Source organism: Babylonia areolata, chromosome 13, assembly GCF_041734735.1.
Source record: "Babylonia areolata isolate BAREFJ2019XMU chromosome 13, ASM4173473v1, whole genome shotgun sequence".
Lineage (NCBI taxonomy): Eukaryota > Metazoa > Mollusca > Gastropoda > Neogastropoda > Buccinidae > Babylonia > Babylonia areolata.
Genome location: NC_134888.1, coordinates 37,753,567 through 37,773,566, shown reverse-complemented (window position 1 = coordinate 37,773,566; position 20,000 = coordinate 37,753,567). Strand labels below are relative to the sequence as shown.

The window sequence follows — 20,000 nt, the reverse complement described above, 5'->3', positions numbered from 1 at the left end:
ATATGTTGACCTTGGAGATGACAAAATCTCCACCACAAACCCACGAAGTGCAACAGCACTGAAACTCAGGAAACTAGGGCGCTCTAGCCATTTGACCACTGCACCGGTCAGAGTGGGCCTATCAATTTTTTCAGCACAAAATCTTCACAGTTTCTTCAGCACTAAGTCCTCTGTTTCTTCAACAAAGTCCTCACAACATCCTGACACAAAGCCCTCACATTTTCTTCAGTGTATCTGGCCTGTGGAAAACAGTTGAAAGTCACACTGAAAGATGTTTTCTGGGTCTGCCAAAGAAAAAAAAGAGGAAGTAACTCCTTGCACAGTCTGGGACACTTAACAAAATTCCCCCTCTTTATAGTCTGTCAGAGTAATCATTTCACTAATGTGATACAAATGTCACTACAATTAATGCTATGAGCAAACTGATTTTGATCACTCAAATGCCAGTTGTTGTTTTTTTTCACTTTACATTGCATGATTGATTTATCTTTTATTTTTGTGGATGTATGTGATGTGTGATGAAGAGGCGTCTGTCACTGACAGATCTTGGCGATGACTCAGTGCGGTCTTTGCTGACCTTCTGCCCACACCTGGAGACGCTAAACTTGTCCTGTCTGCCACAGATCACCTCACTTTCTTTTGTACCTATGGTTACAGGTGTGTAGGTGTGTGTGTGTGTGTGTGTGTGTGCGCGCGTGTGTACACGAGTAAACTTCATTATGTATAGATTTTACTCCTGTCAATAAAATCCCTACTATTTCAGTGTGTATATATGTCTGTACTGATGTCCGTGTGGTCACATGACTGTGCTGATATCAATGAGGGCACATGTCTTTACTGATGAAAGTGTGGTGAAATCACTTTACTGATGTCAATGTGGGCACATGTCTTTACTGATGAAAGTGTGGTGAAATCACTTTACTGATGTCAATGTGGGCACATGTCTTTACTGATGAAAGTGTGGTGAAATCACTTTACTGATGTCAATGTGGGCACGTCTTTACTGATGAAAGTGTGGTGAAATCACTTTACTGATATCAATGAGGGCACATGTCTTTACTGATGAAAGTGGTGAAATCACTTCACTGATGTCAATGTGGGCACATTTCTTTACTGATGAAAGTGTGGTGAAATCACTTTACTGATGTCAATGTGGGCACATGGCTGATGGTGTCACTGTGGGCATATAGCTGTGCTCATGTCAGTGTGATCACATGGTTAGCGATGTCAGTGAGGGCATTTAGCTGTGCTCATGTCAGTGTGATAACATGACCAGTGACATCACTGTGGACATGCAGCTGTGCTGGTGTCAGTGTGATCACATGGCTAGTGATGTCAATTTGGGCATATATTTGTATTTCTTTTTATCACAGCAGATTTCTCTGTGTGAAATTCGGGCTGCTCTCCCCAGGGAGAGCGCGTCACCATACTACAGCACCACCCATTTTTTTTGTATTTTTTCCCATGTGCAGTTTTATTTGTTTTTCCTATTGAAGTGGATTTTTCTACAGAATTTTGCCAGGAACAACCCTTTTGTTGCCGTGGGTTCTTTTACGTGCACTAAGTGCATGCTGCACACAGGACCTCGGTTTATCGTCTCATCCGAATGACTAGCGTCCAGACCACCACTCAAGGTCTAGTGGAGGGGGAGAAAATGTCGGGGGCTGTGCTGTGATTCAATCCAGCACGCTCAGATTCTCTCGCTTCCTAGGCGGACGCGTTACCTCTAGGCCATCACTCCACTATGCTGTCAGTGCAATCACATGGCTAGTGATGTCAGTGTGGGCATTTAGCTGTGCTGATTTCAGTGTGATCACATGGCTAGTAATGTCAGTGTGGGCATATAGCTGTGCTGATTTCAGTGTGATCACTTGGCTAGTGATGTCAGTGTGATCACATGGCTAGTGATGTTGCTGTGGGCATGTATTGCTATGCTGATGTCAGTGCGATCACATGGCCAGTGTTGTCACTGTGGGCATGTATTGCTATGCTGTCGGTGCGATCACATGACCAGTGATGTCAGTGTGGACATGTGACTGTAGTGATGTCAGACTGAGACACACTCCAACAGAGAAGTCTTCAAGTGGAAGGATGAAGGTGACAATGACGCTGTGTTGTGTTGTGACAGGCGGTGACTGGGAACAGTGGATACCTGACCAGGTGAGGTCCTCCACCCAGCAACCCTCCCCCCTTTCCAGCCATCGGGACATGCACCATCAGGTCAGTCCATCCCCATAGGTGTCATGCGTTATCGGATTCAGTGTTGTCCTGTTATGTCCTGTGGTACATCAGGGCTGTCCTGTTGTGTCTTGTGGTACACCAATTGTCCTGTTATATATTGTAACACATCAGAGTTGTCCAGTTAAGTCTTGTGGTTTTAGAGCTATCCTGTTATATCTTGTGGTATGAGAGCTGTCCTGTTACGTCTTGTGGTATCAGAGCTGTCCTGTTATGTCTTGTGGTTACATCAGAGTTGTCCTGTTAGATCTTGTGGTACATCAGAGTTATATCATTATGTCTTGTGGTACATCAGTTGTCCTTTTATGTCTTGTGGTGCATCAGAATTGTCCCGTTATGTCTTGTGGTATCAGAGATGTCTTATAATGTCTATAATGTCTTGTGATACATCAGTTGTCCTGTTATGTCTTGTAGTACATCAGAGTTTTCTTGTTATACCTTATGGTATCACAGTTGTCCTGTTTTGTCTTGTGGTATCAGAGCTGTCCTGTTATGTCTTGTGGTATCAGAGCTGTCCTACTATGTCTTGTGGTATCAGAGTTGTCCTGTTATGTCTTATGGTACATCAGAGTTGTCCTGTTATGTCTTATGGTACATCAGAGTTGTCCAGAAGTTGTCCTGTTATGTCATGTGGTATCAGAGTTGTCCTGTTATGTGCTGTGCTGCCAGTTGTCCTGTTATGACTTATGTGCAGTGGTATTAGTTGTCCTGTTATGTGTGTGGTACTAGAATTGTCCTGTTGTGTCTGTTGTCCTGTTATGTGCTGTGGTACCAGTGTTGTGCTGCTGTTATTTCCTGTTGCAATGTTGTTTCAATGTGATCATGGTGCTTGTATTGATTGATCAACAAGGTGTTCACTGCTTTTGTCGACAGTTGTCCAGAAGGTGGTCTGATCTGCGTCGTTCCAGCAACTACGGCAGTTCCCTGAGGGGTGTGGACCTGAGTTACTGTAACAACATAAATGATAGCAGCATGCGGGCAGTGGTGACGGTGTGTCGCGGGGGGCTGCAGGTCATGGACTATTATAAGCAGGCTGTAGAGCCTTACAATAATCTGGTCTAGTCTCTTGGTTCTTGTCAACATGATTGTATGTCACCTGTTGTGACAGCAGGGACTCTTCTCTTCTTCAGAAGTGAACAAATATATTACGAAGCTTTGTTCGACTTTCTTTTTACCATTATCCAATGTTTTGGGGATTGCTTTGTTGTAATTTTGCCCATTTTGCAGACAGCTGAAATGAACAGGCCATGTTCGGGGTGGGACTGTAAGCAGATTGTCTGATGGAAGATATAAGTGGTCATCATCTGCATTTTCGTTCCTTTTTTGGGGGGTGGGGGGTGGGGATGGATGTTCTCTTTTTGATTTGTTTTGTTTTTTGTTATTGAACTGGGGATGCTCTTGCTCCCCTGCAAATAAACAGAGGAGCTACCAATAGCGATGTTGCTGAAACATTTGCCTTTTAGTTTTACAGTAAAATGTAGATTCTGATTGCCTATCATTTCTGTTTGGCTTGTGATTTGCATTTATCCCCATTACATTCATATAATTTATGTTCTCTGATGGCATCTCTCTCACTCTCTGTGAACGTTTACAATCACACCTTTGTCCTTTTGATTAATCCCTTCCCCCCTCCTCAACACACACACATACCGGCATGTACAAGTAAACACACACAGAACACACACCATGTCAATGACCAATCTAAAATTAACTAGGGGAAGAAACAGAAATGTGTTGGCAGTGGATTCAAAGGAGGGATTGATCTGGATATCAAAAGAAAGACTGTTCCAATCAGGTGGCTTGGTTTGCAATCAAATACAGATTCCTCATTTTAACAGGCATTTTTCAACTTTCAAGGATCAGTGAAAGAACCAAGTCATCTAAAGAATTACATTAATTTGAGTGAGGAATGCTAGAAAGGTAACACTAACAGGTCAGGATCATAGAGGATTTCAAAGGTCAGTAGCAAGATTTTCTGTTTTATTCATCATTAACAGGCAAACAGTGAAGTGAACAATGTAAGGACTTGTGATCAGACTGGGTTAAACTGCATTATTCTGAATAAAGTTAAAATTTTACTTCATAGCTCATAATCATACACAGAATCAAAGGATAAAACACAATGAGTCATGTTAAGATGGGGTTTTTTCTCAGAAAAGTTAAATATTTGTTCAATAAATCACAGATAAAAGATTTCAGACAAAGAATTATTCTAAGAAAAATATTTCAAAAACAGAATCAATTATGTGGTCCAGTGCCTTTGCACTGTTCCTTAGTTTTTCTGTCACTGGTGATGAATCATTGACATTGCTGTCTGCCACTGGAAACAATTTTTGGACATCATGATATATATCATTATACAGCTAAAGCAATGACTGTCAACCAAGAAGGGATCCCAACTTTCACTCTCCACTCCCATCCATTACACTGTTTGAAATAATATACTTTTAAAAAATAGAATTCTGTTTCTTTGTCAAAGATACAAGGCGAGTTCCAGAAACTGATTTTATTTCATAACTGATTTTTATAATTTCATCAGCAGAAAGGGACTGTTAGTGAACACATCTTCATGGCAAAGACAATCCACAAGACTAGCAGCAAGTTTACCTGACATCTGTTCAATGATTTTGACACTTCTGATACTGATGACAGTGACGAAAATGTTGGAGATCTGGTCAATGACAATGACTTCACATGGTTTGATGGTCAAAAGTGATTGTGGTGTTCCTGATCTTATGAACACAGAGCAAGTAGTACATGATGCTGTGTCTATTTTTGTGTAGGTTGTTCTCTGCATTACCAAAACTTCTCCCGAAGGTTTAGCATGACATGTTCAGACCTGGCATTCAATTGATAAAGCATTTGTGCACATCATTTGTTTCCATTCAGGCTGGAGGTACAAAACTTTGATGTGTGCTCAATCTTACTTTGGTCTTTTTTGAGACTTACCTCACTTTGTCACAATAGGAGACTCAACTCATACTGCAATGCAAAGCTGAAATTTTCCCACTCATGTACCAGTAAATCCAATGTAATTTATAACTTAAGCAAAGCACTTCAAAATATTTTTTTTAAATAAGATATATTTTTATCACTATGCAGGAGGTTGGCAAGAAAAGAATTTAGGTGTGGTAACTCATCCATAACAGCTGTGGCCGGGTGAACACTACAGGTCCTTGATACACCTCCTGGGAAACATTCACATCCTGGCCATAGAAATCAACCTATCTAGGAGAAAGATCTCAAGAGCTTTATAAATTACACAGTTTACAGAGGTGAAGGAAAGGAACCCATCCCTAACCAAAGAAGCTGATTTATATCATATTCTCCCAAACATCTACCAACACCAGCATCGTGTGAAACAATACCTGCCTCTTAAATCTGTTGGTTTTTTAACTGCAATGTCTGAAATACATAAAATTTTTGACCAACATGTATGAAAAAAAAGTTCATCTTCGTTTAGAGTGTGCACACACACACCCTACATGCAGATGCTAAAGACAATTGCAGCAAGCTTTCTGCAGCAGAATTATGAGAGTTCTGCAGCAGAATTGTGAGAATTATGACAGATGATCACAGCAACTGGTGTTATATGACTGACATTCAGCCCAAGAGAGTATAGCCTGAACATGATCTTGATTTAAATATTTCACACATAAATGGAATCCCTACATATCCGCAAGTACAATGTAGTCAAACAATAAATGATGGACTAAAACTGTATTAGAAAACATATATTTAAAAAAAAGATTATCTGTCTACTTCTACATAAACACCAGGCCCTCCAAGCACTGTTTAAAAAAAAGCTCTGTTTATTTCTAAACTGACCATGGTCATTACCTGTTGGCCTTTGCTGTCAAGTCACAATTCTTAACACGAAGCAAACTCAGCACTGCTAAAATTGGTTAAAATCCAGGACCATATCAGAATGTGTCACACAGAATAAATAGTTATACGTTTTCATATCTCAATCAGCATTCCACAGGTCTTTGTTGTATCTTAGTACTCTGCTTACATCCAATGACTGGGGAGCTAGCAACAAGAACAGTACACACACAGCTTTTTAGCAACGTTACTATGTCAGGCATACATAAAATATGTTTCCAGCATTCATTGTGGCATACACCTCCAGTCTACTGTTAGCTGCTGATGAGTGATGTGATAATGCATACATTTCCAGTCTTCAGTACAGTGTGTCGACATTGTTATACTTTCTGCCTACTGTTTGCTGCTGGTTTGTGTTCGACTTCTACGCAGTGAGTACTGGTCATCAGTGCCCTTGAAGCGCACAATGTTGAGGTTCAGTCTGTCAGCCAATTCAAACTGTTGCTGCAGCTCAAGAGCCATACGTCGGTCTCTCTCCTCCTGGCTTACGGCCTCCTCCGGCTGTGAGGTCAGCTGTGCACCCTCGGCTGTGAAGGAACTGGAATCCTCCTTCTGTGGGGGCAAACCATCCCTCCCTGCACTGCCTGCATGGCAACCCTTCAACTGTGTGGACCCACCGCCCCTCCCTGCACTGCTGGAACTGGTTGCTAGCCCTTTCTGAGGACTCTGCCTTCTGCGCTTCGTGGCAGGACTCCTGTCCCTGCTGCTGTCTCTTGCTCTGCGTTTGATGGTGGTGGTGTGTGCCTTGCTCGGTGAGGAGACGGGGCTGCTGTCACTATCTGCACAGGAGCCCGCCCTGAACTGTGACAGCTTCTGGGTGACAGTCAAGAAAAATTCGTCCAGTTTGGGGCTGATTCTTCTGGCTCGCTGCGACACTCGCACTCCCAGCTTGTCTGGCGATGTGGCAGCTGATGATGGTGTGGATGTGTCTGACTCCACAGCTGAGCTTTCTGACATTTTGGATTGCTTTGTGGGGAAGGCCCTTCTGTGGCTGGAGGACAGCTGAGATGTTTTTTGATTGTTGGGACCAGCCTGGCCAGGCGAAAACCAATCCTTGATCGACCTCTGATGAACACCACTGGGCTCTGACTTGTGACCCACAGCACAAGACCTGGAGGTTTTTCTCCCCACTCTCTCTGCTCCTTCAGCACTTGACACAGTTTCTGCAGCCTTGTCTGCAGCAGGGAGACTGGTCTTTGTCTGAAGCTTGTTGGCTCTCTTCACTCTACGAACCAGCCTGTCATTGCTATCAGAGTCAGAATGGGATAAGGAAGCAGTGCCTCCTTCATCCCTCTTGGACCGTGAACTCTGAGCAGCTGATGTAGTGAGAACTCTGTGCCGCGTCCTGATGCTGTCCTGCTCTGTGTGGGGGTGTGTGTGTTGGAGGGCACCTGGGGACCCAGGCACCCTCTCACTGCTCACTGAGCTGTGACAGGCATGGTCTTGCATCTCTAACTTCCTGCGATGTAATGCCTTGGCTGAGCTCTTGGGAGAGTTTCTGAGGCTCAGACTGCTGTTCACTGACTTCTTCAGCAGGCGTTTGCCCTTGCCACTGAGGGTCTCACTCTGCTGACTGGAACATAGGTCCTCTGGCTGCTTGTGCAGGGTGGATGTTACTGAAGCCCGCCGACCAGATGGGACAACTTGGTCGGTGATGTGGGCAGAAAACAGGGGCTGATGCTGATCTTCATCCTCACTGTCCCCCATCTCTTTCCCTATCTCCCTCTCTGTCTGTCCCTGCCCCAACACACTCACTGTCCCTCTCCCACTCCTTGACCCTCTGAACAGTCTGTGGGCTGTAGAACCATGTCGCAACTTGTAACGGGGAGAGGGAGAACTTAACTCACTGTCAGACACCACTTCTTCAATGGGAGGCTGTAGTTTCTCCTTCATCCTGAATTCCTGCAGAGATGGGCGACAGTAACCACGTCTCCGTGATTCCTGGCAAGAACGCAGTCGACGGCGTGGCAGACTTCTGAGTGCTGGAGGACTTGTGGACCTGGCTCGTTGGGAACACCAGCGGTGGTCGGAGTGGACACTACTGACAGTCTGGTTGATCCCTGTTCTGTCCACCCCCAGCAAGGGAACACCACAGGAGGCAGGTGGAGAAGGCACCACAGGAAAGGTGGCAGAGGAAACACAATCTGTCGCATACAGGAACCGGGGAGTGATACGGACAACGCACGGTTGAACACGAACTGGGTTTGCAGCTGTCTGTGCAGGCGCTTTGGGACTGGAGTGAATAGGTTTGAAGTGGGGATCATCCTCTGCAGCCGCCTGATCCCCTTCTGCCTGCTCCTCGCACAAGATCACAGAGTCTGACTCATCACTATTAACTGTCAGCGCTGACTCTGGTCTTTTCTGCCCATCAACATGGACGTTAATGATCTCTACCCTGTCCTGCCCTGTGACAGGGGTGTCCATGATCTCCAGAGACCTGTCTGCCACCATTTCAGCCGTCCCCACACCCTCCTCGCTGTCAGTGTTGGTGATCAAATTGTTGTCCAGCTCCAGATGCTCATAGAAGCGTGTGTCCTCACCAACATGAGGGGTCGTGGGCAGGGGGCTGGCAAGTGGCACCAAGGGAAGGTTTTCTTTGTCCCGCACAGGAGCACTCTGACATCGAGGTGACACCGCCCCCACATCGCTCTTACCTCCAGCTGCCTCAATCTCCCCAGTCTTTGGCTCTGACCAGCATCGGGCTGACCGTTTTCCATCAGCTGGCAAACGACGAAAGAAGGTCTCCAAGGTCTTGTTGCTGTTTTTGACAAGTGGTTGTTTCCCTTTGTGGCTGCCATCCTGATTGGGAAGAGAATGGGCAGAGGGGGTGGAAGGGGAAATGGGACAGTTGGGATAGTTGACCTTGGATTCCTGCAGCAGTCGGTTGACCGGTGTCTCTGTTTCTGCCTGCCAACAGAACAACAATAGTAAGTTCAAGAGCCACAGAGATGAGACACACATTTTTATGAACTGACATGCATGAGGAAAAATAAATGCTAGTTTTGTTAGTCTTGAATACAAGTTTGATTAATTATCATATGCACTGAACACAATTTACCATTTCATTATCAATACGATGTCTTTTGTTTAACAGTAAAGTTTTACACACTGTTCTTAACACAGACACACACATATACACAAACGCAACACACACACACACTGCACAAGGGACAGGAACACATACTGTATTTATCAGTCTGCCAAGTTCCTGTGCCAGCTGAGCATCTCTGACAGCGATCTCCTCCTGCTCTCTCCGTGCCTGTACCCATGCCTGCTCCTCCTGGCTGTGCAGCTTTTGGATCAGCGAGGCGCTGGCTTCCTCTTCCCGCTGACGCTCTGCTTCCTGCTGGGCCTCCAGCTGGCACAACACACCACACACTTTTAGTCAACGCCTTCACTTCTTCATCACACACACACACACACACACACAAACCTGAAAGTATATAAACTCACAGTAAAACACACACACACACACACACATACACACATGCATGTGCATACATACACACCTGTGAAAACACAAGCTCACACACAAACCAACCAAACATTAGCACCACATCAACTCTTCGAATCTTTATGACAGGCATTCAAAATCAAAGTCAGATGCTTGTTAATGTTCTGCAATGTTCTGCACAGAAGCATTCTCTCTCTCTCTCTCCCTACACACACACACACACACACACAATAACAATGCATTCATAAACTGTACAGTATTTGGCAAAGAACCAGTGCCTCTTTGAACTGTACAGATTTTGACACAATAACAGATGATCTACTTGCCCCTGGTATTCGATCATTTATGGTGAGCCCTGTCAGTGGTACTGATACTAGTGATGTGACATTGACACTGTCCATGCATTGTATCTGGATGAAAACATACTGCCATACTATGACACTGCCTAACCCATTCAATGCATGAATCATCAGATCAGGAAGGTATGAGAAAAACAATAGGAAGACAACTACAACACTAAAATCTTAAGAAACAACCACTGTCATGACTATGATTTGCCTGGTACAGTGTACAAGTAAACCATTTGAATTCTAAGTAAAACGTACTGTCAAAGTATCATGCTAACAGTATGACACTACCTAACCCTCCTGACACAAATCATCAGATTGGGGTGATATAAGAAAAACAAAAGTAAACATACTAAACTGAAAAAAGAAATTAAGCATTATTGTGACTTTAATTAGTCTGATACTATGGACCATTTGATTTTTTTTTTTTAAAGAACAAGAGAAATGCTCATACCATCACAGTTGTTTATGCTATTACTATAAAATAAGATATGACAATGAGATTGATACAACTCTTTTTATACCACCATAGTTGTTAATGCTAATACTATCAAAAACAGATATTTAATGATAATACTATCAAATACAGATATGACAATGAGATTGATACAACTCTTTGTCTTTTACTTTAGTAATTTTCAAAATTCATTGATGGTCAGCATTTTTTAGTTATCTTCATTTACAGGCGGTACCAAAGAGACTTCATTAAACTTCACAGAAACAATGGCTACATTTTCTATACATCTTATAATGCAACAAAAAGTTGACTCACTCGTTTTAACTCTTCCTCGTACTCTTTGCGAATCTCACCAGGCTTGGATAACTGAACCATACGCCTGTAGCTCACATCTGGAAAGAAACACATAAGGAACCCAATTTTAAACCATTCATTGCTTTAAGAAGCCAAGTTTTCATGGTTCACAAGTTTGGTCACTTGATATGGACAGAAAATGAAAGGGAAAAAATGAATAGAAACTATGAAAGAAAGGAAAAAAAAGAGAGAGGGTAAAAAAGGAAGAAAGAAAACTGATTATATCTACAGATAGAGAACTCTATGTCTGTTTAAAATAAAACAAAACAGCCAGTTGTTGTAAATCCCTAAGCCTGCGCCTCGTGTGAGGACACCCAAAAAATGTTCAACAACATTTGATTTTTTATGCAGCTGCAACTACTCCGAAGCACTGATGGAAAGGATTAGGGTCTGCTTCAACAGCACTGATGGAAAGGATTAGGGTCTGCTTCAACAGCACTGATGGAAAGGATTAGGGTCTGCTTCAACAGATTGCTCAAAACTAAATCATTATAGATTTCTCGTTTTCAAGAAAAGATTTTACAAAATTCAATTTCAAGTGTAAAATGTGCAGACAAATTGAGCCTAAACACATATAATGCATACCTGTATCAGCTAATAATACATTTTCTTACCTGTCGCAATGTCATATGCCAACTCTGATGAACATGCTCATTATCAGCTGATCAGGCTGTTAAGTATAATCAACCAAAATAATAAAAAGCTTATAACTTAGGAAGTATTCCACTGTGATTTTTCTGCCAAAATAATGTATCTATTATCATCATTAAGGAAATATTCCACTGCGCTTATTCTGTGACTTGTTTCATAACGCTGTACGTTCTTTTCACATGATTTGAAAACACTGTAAAAGAGCACTCATGTCCACTGCTCAAAAATCAAAATATTCTTTTCACATCATTTTTTTCTTTCTCTTGAAATAATACTCTCTGCTGATTTTTTGTTTTATTTTTCTTTTTTGTTGGTTTTTTTGTTTTGTTTTTTCAGCACTCAAGGGGTTAATAATGTGTCTACATTTTTTACTCTTTGGTCTTTCAATTAAACAAGTGCTTTGTTTTCCTGAACAACAAATACATTTAAGTAATTTTTTTACATTTACTCATTTGTTTCAGTCACAAATTCAAGATTCAACAAGACCTTTTCAACAAATATCTGTGTGTCACATAATCTACACAGACCTGTCAATAAAAATTAAATCAAGCGAGACAAAGTTACTTTTAGTTTCAAACCTGAGGGTCATTTTCACCACCAGGTAAATATTCTGGGTGATTCTGTTGAAGCAAAAAAAAAACACACACACACACACACAAACAAGCACAGACTGACTGAACACAAACTTAATCTTCTGCTTCAAATTCAGCAGCCAATATCAACTGAGTAATGAAAAATATCACTTAATTATGACTTGGGGATGTCCTGGATAAAAAGGATTATACACTTAATTATGACTTGGGGATGTCCTGGATAAAAAGGATTATACTATGTCATTTGTACTCACACAAAATGATAAATAAAAGAATGGTTTCTACATGTTTGTATTTTCAGGTCACCATCCAAGCCAAACCAGCAAGTCTGAACACATCCGAATGTCATTATATCCCTTGCCTTCAAGTTCAGCAAAACTACTTTACAGTATAAACAGAAAGAGAAATATAATATGAGTGTTTATAGAGATCAGAAGTGTAAGAGAAAGTGAGAGTGGAAGAGAAAAGGTTTGAGTTTAATTACAAGTTAGACCTCCTACTGATGCAATACAAAATAACGCTTTGTAATTGTAAAATATTGTACACCTGTGTCTTTATTTTCCTTTCTTTAAAGGGTTTTTTTTTTTTTAAATATAGCAGATCTATGAGGTGTAGCATATGTGGACTGATCAGACAGCAGGCTTTGACACCTTGATACTGAAAGTGAAACTTACCAACAACTTCTTTTTCCTCCGTTTCCTCGTCTGTCTCGTCATCCAGTCCATCAAGTCGTCTCTGAACACGTTGTGGAAATAGTCTCTGAATCTGTTCCCAGCGTTTCTGGTCCACTAGACTGTTTGTTCGGGACGCTTTACGAGCCCATGTAGAAATGCGAGTTCGACACAGTGGACAAGTCAAGCTGGCTTCTTCCACGGTATGCTTGAAGCACGGCATACACATCTCATGGCCACAAGGAAGCGTCACTGGATGAACGAGAATGCACAAACAAATGGTACACATACAGTCTTCCAATGATTCTTTGTTTGATCGAGAAACCGATGGGGTGGAAGAGCTGGCCATCGCTGTATCAGACGAAATGTTACTGTCATATCTGTTACAACTTTTGTTGGCGCGTGCATAACCGGACGTTTCAGTCATAAGGGATGACTTCAAAATTATTTATTCATTTCATGTCAAAAATTGAGTACTTTCTTTATGAAAATTTCTGTCCGAAGTTGTATAATTGTTTTGAATGTCTGTTAACTTAAAGATTAATATGAGATAACTTTCTAAGAATTTTGATATGTATCTGTATATTTTGATCGTCTCCTCCCGAACTACTCCCTGGCTGGTTCTACTTTTGTTTTTATGTCAGAGTACCTTTATAAAAAAAAAAATTAAAAAAGCAGGTTCAAGGTAATTACACCATTTATCGCCTCACAGAAAGAAAGAGAGAGGTAGCGGCTGAAAAATCTAGCAAGAAAGGTAGAACTCGATCCTTTGCAAATCAAACGAATATTGGTATAATTTCCAAACCAACATCACGTAAATTTCTTCAAAATGGGGCATATATTAGTCTCTCTATGCTTTCCCAAATACAATAGACTGAGCAACACGTTAAACGACACGTTCAAGACATCAGAGATCATTTCCCATCCCTCTTGCGACAAATCTGTGACAGTGTGTGTGTGGAGGAGGATTTTTTTTTTTAATGTCCCGTCACACATATCGGTGATTGAAGACATTTAAAAAAAAAGTTGTTAAAGTATTTATGAATACATTTGAGTATTATCGGTTAGAAGGGATGGGAGATGTGAATGAATGGAGGGTTGGGGAAAACTGGGCAAACAAGGGTGATATGAGGGTGAAAATTGAAAAAAAAAAAAAAAAATCTAAATACAATTACAGGAAATTACTTGAAGGACTTCGTAAAAATCGAGAAGTCGTTAAACTGACAAGCGAAACATCTGATAATGAATGCAGAAAGTAAAAAAACACCAACGTTCTCAGTCACTTGTGAAGACACACTTTCGTGTACACAAGGCTTCATCAAGCTACAGTCAAAAATTATATGCTTAATTGTCAGGTTACTAAAGCATATGCACTTTACATTAGAACAATACTTGGTCCGTAATGAATTTGATAATAGTCTGAGAGCTAAACTCAGAATTGGTCTGCGAATCGGACCAAAGTCTGAGAGAGTCAACTGACGAGGTTTTATACTTGAATTCAAGCACCTATAAAAGTCTCTTTCTTGTATATTGCTTATTTCCTTGTGTGACAATGGGCAATATACTTTTATACTATCTATATGATTCTTTGCTCCCCTTTTTGCTGCCCTGTCTGCTTGGTCGTTATAAAGGAATCCAGTGTGGGATGGTATCCAACAAAAGTCAACATTTGTACCCTTCACAAATAGGGAGTGCAATAAATACCTAATTTCAAACAATAAATCTTCTTTTTGATTATTCTCAAAAAGGAGTGTGTGTGTGTGTGTGTGTGTGTGTGTGTGTGTGTTCGTTATTTAGTTTAGCGTCTTTTCACTCAGTATCAGTGATATTAGACGTTAAAAAAAGGGGGGGGGCATGGGGGAGGAGGGGGGAGGGGCAGGGAAGAGGAAAACAGAAAAAAGGTAAACTAGAAAACTACCGTAAAATGCATAACTAACATGCAATTACATTTAACAATAACAATTCAATGATAATAATGATAATTATCAGAAACCATTAACACAATTCTGAAGTACATTAAAGGAATGTAGAAATAGGGCTATGAACTAATGCCTGTGAAAGTTCGACCATAAGAACCTCATCAGAAATATCTTTACAAAAATCATCTGCAGAATTATTGTTCTCTTTGAAATACTTGGGCAAGAAGGTTCGTAACTGCTGACAGTGAAACAAACAATGATGCAAGCTGAACTGCTTACCACAGATGCATGTAACATTTTTACTATACTTTATCTTCCGCGCATCAAGTTTTATACGGAGGAAAGTAGAGGTTATTAATCTTGTATAGCAAGAACAATAATTCTCAAGGCCTGACTAAGCGCGTTGGGTTACGCTGCTGGTCAGGCATCTGCTTGGCAGAGGTGGTGTAGCGTATATGGATTTGTCCGAACGCAGTGACGCCTCCTTGAGCTACTGAAACTGAAACTGAAACTGTATAGCAAGCTGATGGATTCAGTATCTTTTCTTTAATAATATTCTCGGGGAATAATGTTCCTTTATGTTTTAAAAACTTTAACTTCCATCGGTTATGAAATCGACCCCATGCTGATTTTTCTAACAAAGTGTATGCCTCTTTTACGGAAAGACGGAGATGTATTTTTGTCGATTTTTCTGAATCTTGTGCTCCTCTTTTAGCTGCTTTATCAGCAGTCTCATTGCCATTAGTGCCCACATGAGAAGGCACCCAACAAAAACTGACCTCATTCCCTTTAACTCACTCAGTACGGCCAGTCCTCTCTTTTCCTCTACACAGACCCCTCGGATGTCCAGTGGGTGTCTCAATGACCCAACCTTTAGCTTCCGTCGTCAGAATCGTGGTATTCTTTGTCAACATTCACCTCTTCAGTATAAGAGCCTTCCGCTTGCAATATTTTGATGATGGTAATTGGGGTGAAACGCTGTTAACGTCGTCTCTTTCGCCATTCGTATGGAGAGAGTTAATCCTTAAACAATGTACCAAATGATTTGCCTCAATAACTAAGTCAGGTCTTGTTTCAAGACTGAATAATTCTAAAGCACAAAGTACTGATTTGGAATCAACAAAGAATGCTATTTTCGAGAAAACTATTTGATGGCTCACTAAGTAGTTCAGAGCTTGTATAATAGCAATTAGCTCAGCTGTGAATATGGAAAGATGTTTTCCAATAAAGTAAGATTTTTCAACTTTAAAGGCAGGAATATAAAAAGCCGCACCAGCATTTTTGTCATCAAGAACAGATCCATCTGTAAATATATGGAGATGATTCTGATATTTTTCTATTATATGAATTCTGGCAGTACTTGTCGTGATATTGATGCTTTCTTTCTTTTTTGTTTCGGAATAAGTGATATCAAAATCCGCTTTCAACATTTCCCAAAAAGGAACAGGAGAATGATGTGGTTTTGTAGCTAACTCTTTCATGTTAACATCAGATTCTTTTAACAGATTTGAAATGTAAGTTGCAACTGTTTCTTGTGATGAAATGGCTTTAGCTCCTTTCGAAAAATCAATGTCAGATCTTACTGAAAGTCCATCAGCAATGAATTTTTTTGTCATTGAAGTGTATCTCACAGCGAATTTTGCTGTTGCGAACTCACGATGTTCATTTAAGGGAAGAATTCCGGCTGTTTTGTATGTTTCCTGATTGGATGCATGAGAGGGCACTCCGATGGCAATTTTGATAGCCTTACAATCTACACTTTGAATCTTTTGTAATAGATATTTAGGTGCACTAAAAAATATTTCTTGTGCATAGGTTATCTTAGATCTTACAAGGGCCGTGGCAAGATGAATCAATGTTTTTGTATCCATTCCCCAGGGTAAGCGGCTTATAATTTTCATAAAATTGATACTTTTCCATGCCTTTGTTAAGATGTAATCAAAGTGAATGTTCCATGTCAGCTTTGAAGTAAGATAAGCACCTAAAAACTTCACCACCTGTTTATAATCAATGACGTTACCAAGTAATTTAAAAATGGGTATGCTAGATAGGTCACCACCTGAATTAAACAACATCATACATGTTTTTTCAGTCGACAAAGCTGGACCATTTTCAAACATATAGTTACCAATGTTATCAAGATCAGACTGATACTATGTGTGTGTGTGTGTGTGTGTGTGTGTGTGTGTGTGTGTGTGCGCGCGCGCGCGCGCGCGCGCGTCAGCTATTGCGCCCGTGCATGTACCGACTGATGTATATATATGCTTGTTGGTGTGCGTGTGCTTGCGTGCATGTGTGTGTATGTGTGTGGTGTGCGTGTGCTTGCATGCATGGGTGTGTACTGTGTGAGTGCCTCAGTGTGCGTGTGCGTGCGTGTGTGTGTGTGTGCGTCAGCTATTGCGCCTGTGCAGTGTACTGATGTACATATATGCTTGTTTGTGTGCGTGTGCTTGCGTGTATGTGTGTGGTGTGCGTCAGTGTGCTTGCGTGCATGTATGTGTATGTGTAAGTGCCTCTGTGTGTGTGTGTGTGTGTGTGTGTGTGTGTGCGCGCGCACACACACACACACACTAGTTGCTTTGGAGCATAGTTGTTGGAATTGGTAGTTGGTAAGACGGGCATTGCAGCAGAGTGGTTAAAGCGTTGGACTTTCAATCCGAGGGTCCCGGGTTCGAATCTCAGTGACGGCACCTGATGGGTAGAGGGTGGAGATTTTCCGATCTACCTGGTCAACATATGTGCAGACCTGCCTGTGCCTGAACCCGGGCCCTTCGTGTTTATACGCAAACAGAAGATCAAATTCGCACGCTAAAGATCCTGTAATCCATGTCAGCGTTCGGTGGGTTATGGAAACAAGAACATACCCAGCATGCACACCCCCCAAAACGGAGTATGGCTGCCTACGTGGCAGCCGGGGGGTAAAAACGGTCATACACGTAAACTGAGCCCACTCGTGTACATACGAGCGGACGTGGGAGTTGGAGCTCACTGACGAATGAAGAGGAAGAAGAAGGTAGTTGGTAAGCTTTGCCCCCCCCTCCCCCCCGAACCCCCACCCCCTTTTTTCGTTTCTTTGTGGCTGTTAGTGTCTCCTGTCAGTAAACGCCTTCTTCAAGTCTGTGAATACACAGGAGCACTCCCTCTGGTGTTGGAGGTGTTTTCGCAAAGGGTACACAGGTTATAAAAATCTGGTCGATAGTATCATTTTGTCTTTGAGGAACCCAGTCTGTTCTTCAGCAATAAATGTATCTGTTTACCGTTGCAGTATATTCTGGATGATTTTGAGCATTGATTTGGCTGATCAAATTGATGGCAGCGGCCGGCGGTAGTTTGGCAATGTTGGAAATTTCCTGTATTAGAATGGTGACTACTAGTGATTCGACAGTATGGTGTAGTTATGATGACATGGGAACCCGCACAGATTCAAATTAACAGAGGTGTGAGGGACCAAAATAGAAAATTTCGTGAATCTGAAATGCAAGGTAACTCGTCAAAGTGTCCATGTAGGCTACACGACGTGGTGTCACCATCGTGGTGGTGACAGCATACATGGGAACGGTTTGACCGACTTCTTCGACTGAGCCAGATAACACTTCCCCTCGTTGCTTTTATCATTATACAAAGTTTCGTGTACGGTAAAATAAACTACAGCAAAGTCCCTATGATGGTCTGATATGAATTTACACACTGCTGAACGTTTATCTTTGAGTGGCTGAGCATTGAATAAAGTGATGCGGATGTGTGTGCTTGCATGCATTTCAGGGGGGGTGGGGGTGGGGGGTGGGGGGGGGGGGGGGAGAAGTGTTTTCCCCTACGCAATACCGAGAAACCAGTATGTTAATATCGGAAGTGAGAAATGACCAGTGGTGTATTCTCAGGGTAGTTTCTAGGTGCCGACACTGTTTATCTCGTGTACCAGTAATGTGATGCCTCTGACAGTGTGTTTTATTTTAGAAATATAGTATCTTTGCTGATGACTCAAAGGCATACTCAGTACTGTGAAAAGCAAATTCTGTTCTAGGATAGTATTAACAAACTAATTAAATGAACAGAGACATTGCTCATGAAATTTAACAATTATACATGTTAAACGCTACAGTATGTTAGTTTTGGTACATATAATCCAAAGTACTCTTATCATGTGGATTCTATTGTTATGCGAGAGGAAACTGAGCTCAGTAGCAAAGGATTTGGGTGTTTTAGTGGTAACGAATCTAACCTTTGAACAACAAATTAATGAAGCGGTAAGAAAGCAAATAGGATAGCAGACATGTCAAGTCCGGTATTAATTTGTCCAGTTTTAACGTAAAGAACAATTCCATCATTCAAGTCATTAACTATAATAAGACCAGTCCAGGAATATGGTAATGTGCTATGGTCCTCATACCTTAGAGAACATACAATAAATTGAGTAGAGAATGTGCAGATTTTCACAAAGCAAATAATAGGAAAGACACATTCGATTCTGGCTCGGTGTGTATATAACGTGTCAAAAGATAGACTGCCCGGAATGTTGAACTACCTCAGTTCAACTTGAAAGTTGGGCAAAACACCTGGGCATACCACGTTAGACAGCTGTTGTGTGTCAGTGGGTTTGGCGACGTTTGGTCTAACAAAAAAGTGTGGGTGATGTCAATAATTCACTTTCCGTGTTCAAGCAAAGAGTCGTTGATCAGTATGGATATATGTGTTGGGAGAAAAAAGAATCAAAGGAACGTTTTGAGTTATGTTCCAGTTGTAAACAAACGTCACAAACTGAAATTTATTTGAACTATGAAATGCTAAACTTGTCACAAAGAGTCGTAGGCCCACATAGATATCAGATTCGGTATTTCTCCAGTTTATGTACATAAACTGCGGCACTGACTCTCGGGAAGGATGTCATACCAAGGCAGCTAAATGTGTCCCACGTTTTGTATTAAAAAAAAAAAAAAAATGACGTATGTTGTTTGACGCAAATCACACGAAGAACTCAGAAAAACGGATAATAATTGAAGTAGCTTATGGAAGAGTATCTTATGTAATGGTATGCATTGAGTAAGTACATGTCAGTCATTCGCCTTGTTTTCTATATAACCTTAAAAAAAAAGAAGAGAGAGAGAGAGAGAGAGAGAGAGAGAACTGACGGCGTTGAGCAACATGATTAAGAAATGAATTTGTGGTTGGAGGAATGGAATGAAGTGTAAGCTATATATTAGATCCAAAACGAGCAAGCAACCGATTTTCAGTTAGATCTTTGAAAAACTGCAGTTTTGATTTTAGTCAGGTGACATGTATGTATGCCATTTAGATACCCTCCCGTTTTCCTCCATCCCCACACCCTTGAAATGAACTTAGTTGTTCGTTCAATAAAAATGTCTGTGTCTGTTTCTTTGTTTGTCTGTCTATCTGTCTGTCTGCCAGTGAACACACACACACACACACACACACA

At 41.4% G+C, this 20,000-nt stretch overlaps 2 protein-coding genes across 2 annotated transcripts in view; one reads left to right on the top strand and one right to left on the bottom strand.

The window, feature by feature from the left end:
- Positions 1–3,565, top strand: part of LOC143288761 (uncharacterized) — a 10,862-nt gene extending 7,297 nt beyond the window's left edge. The window contains exons 6-8 of the mRNA XM_076597388.1: positions 544–657; positions 2,129–2,220; positions 3,112–3,565. Coding sequence (XP_076453503.1) covers positions 544–657; positions 2,129–2,220; positions 3,112–3,300 — 395 coding nt within the window. The 3' untranslated portion in view covers positions 3,301–3,565. The remainder of the gene's footprint in view (positions 1–543; positions 658–2,128; positions 2,221–3,111) is intronic.
- Positions 3,566–4,232: 667 nt separating this feature from the next.
- LOC143289250 (uncharacterized) lies at positions 4,233–13,065 on the bottom strand. The gene is made up of 4 exons (XM_076598231.1): positions 12,654–13,065; positions 10,697–10,773; positions 9,308–9,481; positions 4,233–9,030 (listed from the first exon to the last, which is right to left on the bottom strand). The coding sequence occupies exons 1-4, from the start codon at positions 12,997–12,999 to the stop codon at positions 6,457–6,459; spliced, it is 3,171 nt and encodes a 1,056-aa protein (XP_076454346.1). The 5' UTR covers positions 13,000–13,065; the 3' UTR covers positions 4,233–6,456.
- Between the last annotated feature and the right edge of the window lie 6,935 nt (positions 13,066–20,000).